The sequence below is a fragment of the Aulonocara stuartgranti genome (genome assembly GCF_965226115.1).
Source record: "Aulonocara stuartgranti genome assembly, chromosome: 19".
Lineage (NCBI taxonomy): Eukaryota > Metazoa > Chordata > Actinopteri > Cichliformes > Cichlidae > Aulonocara > Aulonocara stuartgranti.
Genome location: NC_138955.1, coordinates 21,748,346 through 21,765,000, shown reverse-complemented (window position 1 = coordinate 21,765,000; position 16,655 = coordinate 21,748,346). Strand labels below are relative to the sequence as shown.

Below are 16,655 nucleotides of genomic sequence, written 5' to 3'. Positions count from 1 at the left end.
ACCCCTGGTGACCCCAAAGTCCTAGCTGTTGATTTAAACAGTGATCTTAAATTTGGAGGTCACTGAGACACTTCCTGTCTGTACTGTGCCGTCTCGCCACAGACGTTGACCAGGCCACTGATAACAAACATAACTCGACCCCGAGCGACGCTACATGTGGTGATGTCGTTAATCAGTGATGCACATTCCTGACCAAAAGTACAAGAACGAACTTTTCTCTGGAAGCTCAGAGACACCTCAGACTGTCTCTGCCACAGATGTGGAGTCATGTGACCTGCTGTTTATTTGTTTTAAAGAGGTTTCTTCCTGGAAATGTTGTCTCTCTCCACGCTGTACTGTCGAGCGCCTGGCAGCCATGTTTTCTTCTTCTTCTGTTGTAGCTGCCTGCTGTCCCGTCACACCGCGCATCGACAGACTCCACCTGCAGACCATCTCGATCGTCTCCTTTACTGAAACCAAAGTTGGAGCTGATTGCAGGGGCACGGGAACCTTTCTGAATTTCCCGTGCACTTCATCTCCTCCATGTGCTTCTGCAACAGCTGCAGGTTCTGGTTCTGGTCTAGGATCTGTGGACCAGAACCAGGACCAACGTATCAGCTGCAGGCCGACGTGTGAACATGGAAATGCTCAGTTCCTTCTTTCAGAGCTGCAGGCGTGAAAACGGCTCAGAGCATCGAGATAAACGATTCAAACTTTGTAAACTTGGCTTTAATTTTCCACTTTTCCTGAAACGTTGGTGGATTTTAGGCTCAGCTCTGACACGTTCCCGCACACGCTGAGCTGGGGTCACATGGCAGGGTGGGGTCTGCTTTGTGCCATCAGTGCCAGGCTGTGTGTGTGTGTGCGTGTGTGTGTGTGTGTGTGTGTGTGTGTGTGAGACACCGGGCAGGTTTGGATGGATTGCTGCTGACAGCCACTTCCCTCCTCCTGTAAACACTCCGATCAGGACGTTTCCCTCTCAGCCCTCCTCTGACTTGATGAAGGCCCACCTCCTCTGCTCTGCTTTGAAAAGTGTTCATATTAAATCTGTGTGTGTGTGTGTGTGTGTGTGTGTGTGTGTGTGGGACAGTGTTCTGGAATGGAAAGCATTCCCTCCTCGTGGGCTTTTTATTTCCTGACACACACTTTGTCAGCAGCAGGGTGTTTCCTGTTGGCTGACTACACACACACACACACACACACACACACACACACACACACACACACACAGGTGTGTGTTTCTTCTGATTTCATGAAGCACAAACCGAGTGACTGAAGCTTGTACCTGTGAATGAAGCTGGTCCTCTTAGGCACACTGGATCACACATTAGCCTCTGCAGGACTCACTGGCATGTTAATATTTATAAAACGCAGAAATATTAACACCTTTATTTTGGCGGTGGGAACATGTGAAAGGTCTGAACGTGGATCATTGAACGCCTCATTGCTAAGCACGCTTTGTTTCCTGATGTGATGTCATCATCGTCACTGTAATGACACTTTTCCTTCTTCGCTCGGTCACAGGACACGCTGCAGCAGCTGATCGTCATGCCGCTGCCCAACATCCTCTGCATCGCCAAGGACCCGATATCAGGTAACGCTTACGTCGACACACCTCCACAGGTGAATGTACCTCCACACTAGAGCTGGGCGATAGAACGATAACGATATGTATCGCGATATAACTTTTTCTCGATAGAAAAATTAAACTATCGCGATAGACCTCGCCGCTCTTGTCCTCTTTAAAAAAAAAAACAGCCAATCCAAATTACGTAGTGCAGAGCTGAACCAATCACAGCTGCAGTGTCACGTCACGTGACTTGTTACGTACAGCACAAGTGCCAAGCCGCACATGTGTATTTGTTTGGGAAGCAGCCAGCCACCGTGCCGCCCGGGTAATGGAGGAAATGAGTGTGGCGGCTAGAAAAATCAACCGAGCGTGACCGAAGGTTACCGAAGAGAAAACAGATGATGGTTCCAATGCCGGAGAGATTGTCGAACGGAAGAGCCATAGAAGTTCCGTAGTGTGAAGGTATTTCGGCTATTTCAAGTCTGACAAAAAACAGAGTAGCGTGCACTGTAAATTGTGCCGAAAGCAAGTCTGGAAATACAATAAACTGGTGCATGCGCTACGTCCACACGTACCCGGGTATTTTTGAAAACGCAGATTTTTCTATGCGTTTGCACCTTTCTTCCACACGTAAACGGCGTTTTTGGTCACTGAAAACGAAGATTTTTGAAAACTCCGTTTTGCATTTACGTGTGGACTAGAAAAACTGAGAAAACGCAGCGTCAAAGGTGTGCGCATTTTTTGACGTCACACTGTGCGCCACGTTGTTTCGGTGAAATGAATTTCTACAATACTGTTACTGTTAATTCTACTCTCTGCAGTGTTTAAATGCTTACATATATACACACAGTTACTGTCCCTCCACACATACGACTTGGTTCTGCTTCTATGCCCCAGCTTTGTTTACTTTTTCCCACCGAGGCTTCTAGACTTCTGATTGGCCAACATTTCTGCACGGTTAGGAATCTAGCGCCACCTGCTGCTTTGGCATGTTCATAGCAGCGTTTTCCTTCATTTCTCCCTTTATGTGTGGACGGGATTAATTTTTAAAATGAAAACGGAAAATCTCCGTTTTCAAAAATACCCGTGTACGTGTGGACGTAGCCTCAGTCTCTGACTGGAAGCGCTAATTCGTCATTCGGCTTTTGTCAGACTAAAGTAACTGTTAAAACTGTTTGAAAAGCTCAGCTATACAACAAGGAGAGATTGAGAATTTCCTTTTAGTTCTCAGTTTATTTGATATTGACAAAAGTTAGTCAGTTTTGTCTGTTCTTCTGTAAAACAAACCAAGATTTATTTTTATAATTAATAATTTCTAAGTGGAATTGACAATTTAGTCTGTTTTGTTTGTTCTATTTTGAAACTTAAACGCTTTAGCGGCTGCCTTTTGTGTAGTTTGCAATATTTGCCTTTATTTATCTGAAAAAGTCTCATGTTCCTTAAGTACATCTACCCTGTTGAACTTATTATGGGAAATAAATATTTAAATCAAAACAAGCTGCTGATTATTTCACATTTTACTTGTGAGCAACGGCACATTTAAATCTTACAAATATAGTTATTTGGCTTATATCGTGATAGATATCGTTATCGCCTGAAATGAAAAAAACATATCGTGATATGAAAAAATCTTATATCGCCCAGCTCTATTCCACACGCTGATCAAAGCGCCCGACCAGCGCAGTGAAGATAAACTGCAGTCAGTCCAGTTAGGATCAGAAAACACGCGAGTCCATCTCATCTGCGCAGGTGCAGCAGGCGGTAGGGCTGCTCGATTATGGCAAAAATGATAATCACGATTATTTTCACTGAAATTGAGATCACGATTATTTGACGATATTTATTTAACTAGAGCAGGGCGATATGGCCAAAAATATTTATCACGATATATATTTGAAAATTTGCGATAACGATATAACCAACGATATAATTGATGCGAGACAAAATACAACTCCACAACATTACTAGCGCAAAAAGACAACCTTCCATTTATTTTCACTTAAACAAGAAGCTGGTTTTTATGTACATTAAAGCTTTATAAAAATTTAACAGTGCAAATGCAAATTCCTTGCTGAAAGTTTAACCAAAAGGCATTTCCAGTAGAAATGGGCTGACATATCCTGAGCATAACCATGTATAATATCCACTGAAGTTAAAAAGAGGTGCTTTGCAACATTAAACTGCAGTGTGCAGTACGTATTTTTCGGACCATAAGGTGCACAGGATTATAAGGCACATTAAGCGAAACAAAGCAGTCAGATAAATCAAACTTGATTAAACTCATTCTTCTTGCTTCCTCCACTTCTGTACCATTGATTCATTAATGTTGAATTCTCTGGCAGCTGCTCTATTCCCATGTTGTTGCAGTATATTAATGACTAACCTCGTATTGTGGATGGATTATCTCAGTTGTTCTCCTGACTGAAGTTTGGTCCGTTTACAGCATCCTGCCATGCGATTGCATTTGTCTCTAACCACGAGGAACCTTCACGTTAACTTTTATAAGTGGAAAAGTGTTAGTGTTCGTCCTCCAGCTTCACTGTTTATGTTATGCTAACATAGCTGTGTCGCTAGCGATCACGTAGCACATCATTATATACCAGCTAGCCCAACTTCAGTAACCCTACAAACGTCACTGCTGTTTAGTTTCCTGTCTTCATTTATGTTGGAAGTGATAGCAGAGCTGTACGTTTGATTTTTTTTCAGAAATCTCTCAGTCAGAACATGCAATATCATGCTTAGGTAACTAGCGAAACTAGCGAGCTAACTTCCGCTAGCTTCCTGCTAACTTCTAACTCCGTTAAATGTAATAACTTTTGTTTTCATGGATGCCTGGAAGTTAAACTTTATAGTTACACCTGGTAAAGCAGCAATGCTGATCGTTTTATTAAAGATGAAAGAATTTAGACAGTTTTTAACTCTCAGTGATGCTGCAGTGTTGTTTGACCTGAAGCATACGGAGTTTAGGACCCAGATTACTCCCAGATTTAAGAGCATCTTAGTCCGACAAATACGACAATAACGACGGCCGCTTGCATGTTCTGCAAAAAAATGTGCTTTGTCGTGTATCTGACGGACAAACACCAAATCAGTTCCACATCACTGAAGTTGCACCATTTTTACAAACCAATTCTAGTTCATCTGTTTCACTCAACAATCGGCCATGTGCGTATGAAAACAAAGGCACTGCGCATGCGCGTTTTACTCCCATTCTATCGCGATATTTCATTTTCCTATCGTTGCCTAACATTATACCGGTATTACCGTGAACGGTATAATATGGCCCAGCCCTATATTTAACCCTTTAAGACCTACTATAGAACCAAGTCCACCAGAGCTTATATTATTTTTTTTACATGCTGTAGTGCCATTTGTGGGAGCATTTCAAGTTGCTATACATCAATACAACTGTTATAGCCCATATTTTACTAATATGTATGTATTAAGTCCATAGTAATTACATAAATTGCAAAAAAGTGCAATAAACTACAAAAAAAATTGAAAATCGCTTTTGTTTTGTTTACATATATTTCTACTTGGAGAAATTTAAGAGGCTTATCCCTCAAAACTTTAAATACAATAAAGTTGCAAAAAATAGTTTACAACAACAGGAAATTTATTTTTAGTGTCTTCATAGTTTTATTTTGGAGATACAGAAATTTTTATATACTGATTAGATTAGATTAGATAGAACTTTATTAATCCCTCGGGTGGGTTCCTCTGGGAAATTCGATTTCCAAAAAAGCACAGCACCGACAGAATTTACAGAGTTACAGAATATTATATATATATATATATATATATATATATATATATATATATATATATATATATATATATATATATATATATATATATAAATACAGAGACAATATAAATAAAATATACGAAGGGGATAAATAGAATAAATAGGAATAAAAATAAAAATACAAGTGAATTGCACATTTCAAGTATTGAGTCTATTGCACTGTTGACTATTTACAAAAGTATTGCACTAAAGGTATTGCACAGTGAGGTGAAGAGGCACTACAGCTTAGTTGTTCCCCCTCCTTTGTCCTCCTGTTTCCCCTCCCTCTCCCCTCCAGGGAGGAGTTAAACAGTCTGATGGCGTGTGGGACAAAGGAGTTTTTAAGTCTGTTAGTTCTTGTCTTTGGGAGAAGCAACCTGTCACTGAACAGACTCTTCTGGTTGTTAATGGCCGTGTGCAGAGGATGCCCAGCATTGTTCATAATGTCCATCAGTTTCTTTAATGTCCTTTTCTCTGCCACTGTCACCAGAGTGTCCAGCTTCATGCCAACCACAGAGCCAGCCTTCCTGATCAGTTTCTCCAGCCTGCATGAGTCCTTCTTTGCTGTGCTGCTCCCCCAGCACACCACAGCATAGAAAAGTACTCCAGCAACCACCGACTGGTAAAACATCCTCAGGAGCTTCCTGCAGATGTTAAAAGACCTCAGCCTCCTGAGGAAGTACAGTCGGCTTTGGGCTTTTTTATACAGGTGCTCTGTGTTGCATGACCAGTCCAGTTTATTGTCCACCCACAGCCCGAGGTACTTGTACTTGTTGACCACCTCCACCTCCTCCCCCTCTATCTGAACCGGCAGTGGACCTGCTCTAGACCTCCCGAAGTCCACAACCAGTTCCTTAGTCTTTGAGGTGTTGAGTTGCAGGTGGTTTGTGTGACTCCATGCGACAAAGTTCCTCACCAGACTTCTGTACTCCTCTTCCTGATCATCCCAGATACACCCCATGATGGCTGTGTCGTCTGCAAACTTCTGAATGTGGCATAATTCAGAGTTGTAGCAGAAGTCAGAGGTGTACAGGGTGAAGAGAAGAGGGGACAGCACAGTTCCCTGTGGTGCTCCTGTGCTGCTGACCACAGTGTCAGACGTGATGTCCTTCAGCCTGACGTACTGTGGTCTGTCGGTGAGGTAGTCGGAGATCCAAGCCACCAGGCAGGGGTCCACCTCCATCCTGTTCAGTTTTTCTTGAAGCATACAGGGCCGGATGGTATTAAAGGCACTGGAAAAGTCAAGAAACAGGATCTTGACCGTGCCTTTTCCCCCATCCAGGTGTGAGTGGGCTCTGTGTAGGAGGTACAGGATGGCATCCTCCACTCCGACACCCGCCTTGTATGCAAACTGTAGTGGGTCCTGGGCATGTTGTACCTGTGGTCGGAGGAGGTTGAGGAAGAGCCGCTCTAGAGTCTTCATAAGATGTGACGTCAGTGCCACCGGTCGGAAGTCATTCAGCTCATTGGGCCGGTTCCTTTTGGGGACCGGGACGATGCAGGATGTCTTCCATAGGGCGGGCACTCTCCCCAGTCGCAGACTGAGGTTGAAGACTCGTTGTAGCGGCTCCCCAAGTTCAGCAGCACATGCACACTGCAGCACACGACTACTGCAGGAAAAACAAAAAACAATCCTATGATGCAAATTTGCAAAGAAAACAGCATGTGCATCATTTCACTGTGGGAAGTGTTACGAACAGCTGATAGGAACGGCAAAGCGTGTTTCTGGAATATTATGTTTTTGTTCCTGCAAGTGCTTTTTATGCAATTTTTGCAAAGCTATATGTGGAACGAAACCGTGACCGAGGACAAGCTGATGGCATCAGATGTAAGTACAACTCCTCCGGTTTCATATGCAAAACAAATTATTGCGCTAGCTTACACTGTTCAGATTCTACAGGGATTTAAAAATAGTTACGCAAAACGGAGCATGCTGCTCTGACCGGCTTTAAAGGGTTAACAATGACTTTAAAAAAATAATATAAAATAGTGTGCAACACCACTGAAGTTTTTTTCTTTTAAACTCTCTTTTCAACCAACGGCAGTCACTCTCCAAATAACTTCTGCTTAGCTTTCCGAGCTTCCCTCAGGTCCTCTTAATCAGCAGTCTCCAACCTTTTTTGCGCCACGGACGGTTTATGCCCGACAATATTTTCACGGACCGGCCTTTAAGGTGTCGCGGATAAATTAGGGAGGGGCTAATAATCGGCTCAGTCATTTTTAATGATCGTTGAAAGCCCAGATCGTAATCGTGATTAAAATTCGATTAATTGAGCAGCCCTAGCAGGCGGTGCTCATCCCTTCAAACTTTGTCCCAGCTGTTAGAACGAGACCGCCCGCTGCTCCGGGGCGGCTCGTCCATACGCGCCACCCGTACGGTGTCCTCGCAGTGAGGAGAGCTGAGACGCTCGAACGGACTGAGCGTCTGTGCACAGAGATCAGCTGATCACACACCTGAGGCCAGGCTGTGCTGACAGGTGACAGGTGCAGACGGTTTCATTAGACACACTCATCAAGTCCAGGGGTCCCAAATTCTGGAGGTTTCCTGGGAAAACGGGTGTGTGTGTGTGTGTGACAGAGTTGTGTAGCTTTCATGCTTTAAGCCTCGTCTTTACAGACTTTATCAGCCCTTCGCTCTGCTGAAGATGCAGGATTTAAACCAGTGTGTGTGATTGAAAAGTGGTTTGTATTTATTTCTCAGATGTTCTCAGAGGTCGGACGGCGTGACTGTAACCACGAGTTTCTCTGTTTTGTTCCCTCAGCAAAGAGCATGGAGGAACTGAAGAGGCTTTTGTTGCTGATTCTGGGCTGTGCTGTGCAGGTAACACACACACACACACACACACACACACACACACACACACACACACTGCCTCTCCCAGGAATCGTGTTTGTGTGTGTGTCGTTTTGCATGTCTGAGCACAGCCGTCTCTTCGTGTTCCTGCTGACGAGGGCTGGACTGGATGTGGGCGGGGCTTCTCGCTCTTTTAAACACCAGTCAATTGTTTTTCTGTTAACCCCGTGGATCCTGATCACAGTCAGGTTATTTAGCGTGTTGCTGGAAGCCGCTCCTCCCTGGAAGTGATTTATCCAGATGTATCGAGCTGAGTTTACCTGTGCTGACAGGTGGGCTCGGTCTGTTCAGCTCTCCCATCCCTCTGAATGCAGCGACCTCGTCTTCTTCTCACCTCTCTTTGTTTGTTTCTCCCAGCTTCCTAATTTCCCTCCCCCTTTGTCTCCCTCCCTCTCCCCCTTTGTCTCCCTCCCTCCCTGCACTTGCTCGACTGGTTCCCGGGAAGAGGAAGGCCATGAGGGGAACAGGGAGGGAGGATAAACCACAGGGAAATGATGTTGTTGTTCCATTAAATAGCTGTGACCCCGCCCTCAGACACACACCTGACAACTAACGGTAGAAGCACATCAGTGAGGATGACGCTGCCCTCAGCCCTCTACCTGCTAACGTTCACCTGCACACCTGCCTCCTCCCACCTGAACCTTTATGCTTTGATTTCTCTGAGCTTTGCTGCTGTACGTCTGACATCATCAGCCCGGACGTGTCGAGCACGCTGGATTTTAAAAACTGCAGTTAGTCTGCGATGTGTGGGCCAGACAGACGTGAGTTTAGAGCAGAATCCAAAGATTCATTTTTGTGCTTTGAATGTAAGAAAGCAGACGTGTGCTCATGCAGTTACATCATCAGTGTTTATTGGGTCGTGGATATAAACTGCACAGCCCCTCACCTCCGAGTCCACCTGTTACTGACGTATTTACCATCTCGACTTTTATGTGACGTCGTTTTTTTATTTACTCTTTGTGCTGTTAATGTGTAACACACACTTTCATTTTTAACTTAAGTTTTCTGACGTCTGTCATCTTGTTTTTAAAGATGCTGAATAACTAAATAACTAATAACCCACCAAACAAACAAGAGAAGCAACAGCTGCTATTTGATTTTAATCCTTCATTTTCTGTGTGTGTCTGTCTGTGTGTGTGTCTCCTCAGTGTGAGCGTAAGGAGGAGATGATCGAGAAGATCAAGCTGCTGGACATCCAGACTCAGGCTGCCATCGTGTCTCACATCCAGGAGGTGACTGAAACCTGCTGAGAGCAGCTTCACTGCTGATCACTGATCACATGGTGCTGCTGCAGCGTCTCCACCCGGGAAAGTTTGTCCCAGGTGGAGCCGCTGCAGCAGCAGCACCCTCACGTTAGTGTGTACCTGCTGCCTGTTTTCATCTGGAGGTGCTGACCCACGTCAGCCTCACAGCGTTCAGGTTAACCTGCAGACTGTCCTCTGGCGCCTCCAGGAGGACGCCACCTGCATTGAGCAGAGATGTGGCCTTCTGCTGGCGTCTGTGTCGACTGTGACGCTAAAACGTCTTTGAACTTGAGTCTTTAGAAATCATTTTGTATCAATAGCAGAGGCTGAAGGGGAGGGACCCCTCAGAAACCAGCACGGGACGATCACCGTCGCTGTTTATTAGCCAACTAAACCGCTCAACCACCTGAGGAGAGGCCACACCCCTCCTCTGGTTTAGGCTTATCAGCACCAGGCTTGAACCAGAGAGCAGGTGTAACACTCACTGTGACATCATCATGAGCAGGAAACTGTTTAGAAACTTTAAAATCTAAATTTCAGCTGCATTTTGTGTGTGTGTGTGTGTGTGTGTGTGTGTGTGTGTGTGTGTGTGTGTGTGTGTGTGTGTGTGTGTGTGTGTGTGTGTGTGTGTGTGTCAGGTGACCCATAACCAGCTGAATGTTCTGGACCTGTCCTGGCTGGAGGAAGGAGCAGAGATCATCCACGAGGAGCTCGAGCCTCTGTCCCGCAACATGGCGGCGTCCCTGCGGCAGCTCATCGACCAGCGAGACAAAGCCAGCGAGGTACGCTCGCAGACGCAGCTTTATACACATGTCGTCAGCGTGACGCAGACGCCGTGATGTCTGTGAACAAGGCGCTGAGTCTGAAGGTCGTGTTTAACTGAAGGAGAGATGATAAAACTGTAACGTCTCAGAATAATGTGATTGGTCGCCTTCAATGATCCATGTGACGTTCTGTGATGTGTTGTTGACGGGAGGTCACAGTAGCTCATATTCAGTGTGTGGTCAGAACGTTTGTCTGGTTAAGCTTTAAAGGACCGCAGGTCACGTGTGAAGCTTTGATTGGACCGATCGCATCGATCTCACGTCCGTTGTTGTTGTTGACACGAGATTCAACATATTTCACCTGAAGTGTTCACGTTTCCCACTCTGACACCTGCCTTACAGGTGATTGTGGACCTGACCCAGGAGAGGGACTACCTGTCCAGTCAGCAGCCCCAGGACGGGTGCAGGGTCCTGGGCACGATCGGCCCAGAGCACGGGCGGAGCTCCGTGGGGGCGGGAGTGAATAATGGCGGCTCGGCCGGGGCGGCGCTTTCCAAGGAAGAGAAGCAACATCTGTCCGTGGAGCTCGCCGACACCAAAGCCAAGCTCCGCAGATACAGACAGGAGCTGTGAGTCTCCGCCTTCAAACACGCCCGTCCAATAAAGTCTGACGAGCCCGAGCTGTAATGTTTACCTCACACTAACGCTAACGAGGCTCCAGCACATCTCACAGGCCGTGTGTACACGACCACGCCGCTGTAATCACAGGGCGGAGACACGTGACTGGAGGTTAACAGCAGGCACGCCTGCGTTACTCACTGACCCAGGCAGCTCTCTGCTGAACACACTCACACGTTTTTGTTTTTGTTTTTTTACATGAAGGTCAGAGCACCGATGGTGTTTCCATAACGACGCTGACAGGACGTGTGTGTTTAACTGGTGACCGACAGGAAACAGTTTAGAGACAAACGGAGCCACGAAATCTAACACACGACCTCGACCACGTTAACCACTGAAATAGCAGGGTGCTCTCAGAGCGAGCGTGCTGCTGGCGTCAGATAACTAACGGTGCGTGCGTGCGTGCGTGCGTGTGTGTGTGTGTGTGTGTGTGCGTGTGTCTGTGTGTGTGTGTGTGTCTGTGTGCAGGGAGGAGAAGACGGAGCAGCTGATGGATTCGAGGCATGAAGCTGAGCGTTTGGATCAGGAGCTGCAGAGACTAAAACAGGAGGTGAGAAACGGGACGAGTCACACATCACTGACGCGCTGAGCCACAGTAGGCGGTCATGTGTCCGTGAGGAGCGTTTCTGTGGAAGCTCGTTTTCCTGCGTCCCGGTGTGAGTCGTGCTCAGCTTTTGGGAGAATCCTCGTCTGCAGGGGATGCTTCCTAAAAGGAAGCAAAAACAGAGCCTGTAATTATTTAAAGATGGTCCACAGAGAGCATCCAATGTTCAACCTGAGCATTTCTTATCTGCTCACTTTGGATCTGCCATGAAGTTGTTCCAGGAGCAACAGAAAGATGGAGAAGTCGGAGCTGTGGAAACATCTGACGGCTGATGAGGCGAAGGTGTTCGGGGCGGAGCTCTGTGGCGGCCTGTGAGGGCGGACAGTGACTGAATACAGGCTGGAAACATCTGGAGCAGCTGGAACTGCTCCTCAGCAGGAACGACGCTGCATCAGGTTGAAGATGAGCCCATATTCTACATAAAAGGATCGATCAGTTTGACCTTTGACCTGCTCTCTGTGGGCTGTGATTGGAGGACGGCTCTGTCCAGCTGAACATGGTTTGCACGATGGATTATTTCTAACACGGTCCTCTCACAGAGCTGGGATTAGACTCACATGTAATCTGATGGAGGGTCATCCCCCTCTGCAGTGGTCTCAGTCACTTTGTCCCAGTTTGATGAACTGGTTTTGAGCACGCAGCAGAGATTAATAAGTGTACAACAGGATGACGTGTAATCCTGCACGGCTTCAGCATTTAAATTACCAACAGATTACAGAGCATCAGGAGATCAGAGCGTTTGTATAGAAGAAGTTTAAGCAGGCTGCTGCTCTGGGTTCGTACAGAGTGGTTGGATGGTGGCGGCGCTTTTATCGTGAGGTTTGGATTAATAACAGGAAGGAAGTGACGATAACGTGTTCCTGTTTTATTTTTCAGAACCAGTCTCTGTCCGTCGAGGCGCGCTCCGCCCGGGTGTACCGGGACGAGGTGGACTCCATGCGGGAACGAGCCGCTCGCATCGACCGCCTGGAGACCGAACTGAGCAGATGCAAAGAGAAGCTCAATGACGTTCACTTCTACAAAACCCGAGTGGAGGTAAAACCAGAGCGTCTCACCACAGAGCAGCCTCCACATTAAAGCCACCGACAAACACCACCATCACCTCCGCACGCCGCCTGAAACAGGAAGCTGTGGGTCCTCTGGCGTCCACTTCAGGCTGGCTCCAAAAGGGAGTCAAATACAGGGCTAGTCTAAGGAGCTTGGAAAGAAAAGCGTCTGGACTTCAAGTTGCTTGAAGATGTTTCACCTCTGATCCGAGAAGCTTCTTCAGTTCTAAGGTCAAATGCTGGAGAGTCCCAGACCCACACCCGCTTTCACACCTTGGCTCATGTGATTAGAGGATCATCAGGGGTCCTTTGTCCCTCTGTGGAGGGAAACTCCCACTGGGTTTAAATCTGGGACTCTCCACCATTTGACCTTAGAACTGAAGAAGCTTCTTGGATGAGAGCAACTTGAAGTCCAGACGCTTTTCTTTCCAAGCTCCTTAGACTACGATGACCTGGATGACTGAGAACCTTCACAGACAAATACCTGGCTATTTCCATCTTCTGCATACAGTCTGTGTAAGGAGCGACAATTGAACGCTGTAAACAGATGAGCATAAGAACAACAGTGTGTGCAGACCGGGTGGTGCTCCGGGTGGTGTTCAGCTGGGACACCTGGGTCCTGCTTTCATGTTTGATCCCCTCCCTAACCACAGACCTGCACACGCCTCCGTGGCAGCGCCCTCTGTCAGGCGGTTAATGCCTGACTGAGAGTGATGTACACAGACCTCACCGCACAGCTTCCAGGACACCTGCAGAGGTGTGTGGCATCCACACTACCTCCACTCGGGGGAGGGGCCTGGTGATGTCAGGTGGTTTTAATGTCGTTGCTGACAGAAAAAAAAGACAAAGGGGTGAACGATTATTTTCATGGTTTTAATATTGTCATGTTTCTGTTTATGTCCTCACACCGAACACATTTCTGCACTTAATCTGACCGTGTGTGTGTGTGTGCGTGCGTGCGTGCGTGTGTGTGTGTGTGTGTGCGTGCGTGTGTGTGCTTGCGTGCGCGCTCCAGGAGCTCCGCGAAGACAACCTGACCCTGCTGGAGACGAAGGTTTTGTTGGAGGAGCAGCTGTCGGCCTCACGGGGGCGCTGTGACAAACTGCACACGCTGGAGAAAGACAACCTGCTACTGCGGGCGAAGATCCACGACCTGGAGATGGTACGACCCAGACCCACGCCGTCACATGGTTCACACAGTGACCGCGCCAGATGTTTCCAGATGTTCTTGACACAAAGCTTTCTCTCTGTGACGAGATGGTGGCTGGGTGGTGTGTGACGTATATTAACACACGTAGGATGAGAGCACCTCCCCTTACTGTCAGGGTCAGCCTCTGAAGTTCTCATCATCATCGTTTACGATCACGCCCCCTTTACCTGTAAAAAATCCCCACTTCCTGTGACAAACGGTCACATGGCATCAGCGTGCTCAGGTGATAAACAAACTATAATAAAATGCAGTGTAACAGCACACACGTCTGTGATGGGCTGGCCACCTGCCCAGTCTATACACCGCCCCTCCCCCTGTGACCTCTGGGATAGGCTCCGCCCCCTGGGACCCTGAAAAGCATAAACAATTAATAGAGTGGGCAGAAACCAGAAGAACGCTGGTCTCTGTAAAAATCATCATCCACCTGTCTGTCCCTCCACCTGTCTGCAGGAGCGGGACAGCGAGCGGCGACGGCTGGAGGAGCTGGTGGAGGAGAACATGCTGCTGGAGATCGGACAGAAGCAGAGCATGAACGAGTCGGCTCACCTGGGCTGGGAGCTGGAGCAGCTCACCAAGAACCACGACAATACCGAGAGTGAGCCTCCACCTGTCTGTCCTCAGCCTGTCTGTCCTCCACCCGTCTGTACACTGGTAACCGGCTCTCTTCTCTCCGCCCAGCCCGTAAGTCTCTGGTCGACGAGCTGAACGAGTGCGTCTCCAGCCGCATGCTGAAGCTGGAGAAGGAGAACCGGGAGCTGCAGGCGTCCATAGAGAGGCTGAAGGAGGAGAACCACCTCCTGCAGGAGAAGCAGCTCCACACGCAGGAGCTGGACCGGGAGAACCAGAGTCTCAGCAACAAGGTGGGACTCACAGTCACTCCTGCTGTTCACTGGCTCGAGGCGCTGCTGTGGGGATTCTGTTTTTTAATTAAAGTTTAATAAACTTTGATTTCTGCCATCTGAGCGGTGATTTGATTTTACAGTAACAGTGATGCATCGCGTCTCAGTCCTGCAGGCGTGCAGCGTTTAGTCTAGATGCTGATATGAGACACATACATGTAACTTTTACTGATTGATAACACAGCTGATCAATAAAGAAACATGGATCTCATCGGTTAAGGTTTACAGTAAAACTCATACACACAAGCCGGTGTCTCCACCTGACTCCAGGTGCACCAGTCGTGCACGCAAACATGAACATCACTCAGTAAACCTTCATTCGTCCAGTATTTGTGTTTCCGTCTGTGCTGCAGGGGAACTTTCAGAGAGTAAACATGACGACGTGAAACCCTGATAACAAACTCGTCTCGTCTTTTAACGGCACAGTTTTAACTGTTTTTGTCCAGTTTTAACGTCCTGCAGCATCATTCAAGCTCAGTGAGCTTTGAAACACTCCCCTGTCTCTAAAAGCAACACCTGTGTTTGTTTCAGCTGGAGCGTCTGCAGGGTTTACTGGACCAGGAGAAAATAACCAATCAGGACATGGAGGCTCTGGGGGAGGAGCTACTGAAGGAGAAACAGAGTCTGGAGCGCGACATGCACGCTCTGAAGGCGGAGAAGGACCGACAGGTGTGTGGCACGCTCAGGTAACATCTCCTTCACTGTCAGTCGCAGAGGAGACCGGCTGACTTCTGTTTGTCCAATCAGATCTCAGAGCTGGAGAGCGAGAAGCAGCACCTGTCGGAGGCAGTGGCGTCCCTTCAGGAGCGCGCTCAGTCTAACAGCGTGGCGAGGGTCCGCGAGGTGGAATCAGAGAACCGCCTGCTGCACCAGAGCATCACCGACACCAGCTCCCGATTGGCCAGCCTGGAAACACAGCTCAAAGTATCCAATGAGGAGGCAGAGAGGCTGAGGGAGCGGGCGGGGCGGTGTGAGGAGGCGGAGCGAGAGGTGGCGCGGCTGGAGAGGAGCCGGGAGGCGCTCAGCAGAGAGGTACGTAAACGCTTCCTCCTCTCTGACGAGTCTCACTGCAGCATAAGTGTAACGTGCCCGTGTCGCCTCCAGGTGGCGTCTCTGCGGGCGTGCAGCGAGCGCTCCGAGGCTCTGGAGAAACAGGTGACCTCCTTGGAGCAGGAGGTGCACAGGCTGAAGCGGGAGGCAGAGGAGAGCCAGCGGGAGCTGCAGCGGCTGACGAAGCAGGAGGCTGAAAACGGACTGCTGTCCAAGGAGAACCTGGAGCTCCGCTGCTCCCTGGAGAGCCTGCGCTCCTCATCCACCCGCCTCACCACTGTGCAAGAGGAGCTCCAGGAGGCGCAGAGGGAGATGCAGGAGCTGCAGAGGAGGCTGGATCAAGCTGGGGAGGAGGCGCAGGGAGAGAGGAAGAGAGTGGAGAGGCTGGAGGTGAACCTGACAGCTCTGAACCAGGAGAAGCATCACATAGAGGAGGAGATGGAGAAGAGCAAAGAGGACAGGGTGGAGGAAGAGAGGAGGCGGCAGGAGGCAGAAAGCAGAGAGGAGGACCTGAAGAGGGAGGTGGAGGAGCTGAAGGAGGAGCGGAGGAGGCGAGTGGAAGGAGACGAGGAGAGGAAGAAGCTCCAGCTGGACCTGGAGCAGTCGGAGAAGGGCCGGAAGCAGCTGGAGAAGGAGAGCTGGAGGATGAGGACGCTCCTGGAGGGGAAGGAGACGGAGCTGGAGGAGAAAACCAGGAGGCTCACCGAGGTCACGAAGGAGGGAGGAGCTCTCAAAAAGGAGGTGGAGCGAATGAAGGAGGCGGCGGTGAAAGCAAAGGAGGTGGAGCGAGAGAACAAGGAGCTTCAGAAACAAGCGACGATCGACAAGAGGACGCTGGCCACGCTCAGAGAGGTGAGAGAAGGGGCAGGGGGAGGAGCTTCGTTTAAGCAGGTGTCCGTGGCGCCGCTGGGCGGGTTATTTAGATTCTAGTTCAGAGTTTGGATCTGAGCAGGTGAGCTGTAGAAGCGTC

At 48.4% G+C, this 16,655-nt stretch overlaps 1 protein-coding gene across 5 annotated transcripts in view; it reads left to right on the top strand.

Moving 5' to 3' along the window:
- The window catches only part of ccdc88c (coiled-coil domain containing 88C), a 60,844-nt gene that overhangs the window by 22,245 nt on the left and 21,944 nt on the right, over positions 1–16,655 (top strand). For 4 of the 5 annotated variants that reach the window (XM_082515198.1, XM_082515197.1, XM_082515199.1 and 1 more), the window contains 13 exons: positions 1,504–1,573; positions 8,099–8,157; positions 9,339–9,422; positions 10,073–10,216; positions 10,601–10,827; positions 11,345–11,426; positions 12,357–12,515; positions 13,542–13,688; positions 14,187–14,331; positions 14,415–14,596; positions 15,167–15,304; positions 15,383–15,667; positions 15,740–16,537. In XM_082515198.1, coding sequence (XP_082371324.1) covers positions 1,504–1,573; positions 8,099–8,157; positions 9,339–9,422; positions 10,073–10,216; positions 10,601–10,827; positions 11,345–11,426; positions 12,357–12,515; positions 13,542–13,688; positions 14,187–14,331; positions 14,415–14,596; positions 15,167–15,304; positions 15,383–15,667; positions 15,740–16,537 — 2,520 coding nt within the window. Of the gene's footprint in view, positions 1–1,503; positions 1,574–8,098; positions 8,158–8,750; positions 8,952–9,338; positions 9,423–10,072; positions 10,217–10,600; positions 10,828–11,344; positions 11,427–12,356; positions 12,516–13,541; positions 13,689–14,186; positions 14,332–14,414; positions 14,597–15,166; positions 15,305–15,382; positions 15,668–15,739; positions 16,538–16,655 lie in introns of those variants that run through there. The other variant, XM_082515200.1, reaches the window with a different exon arrangement.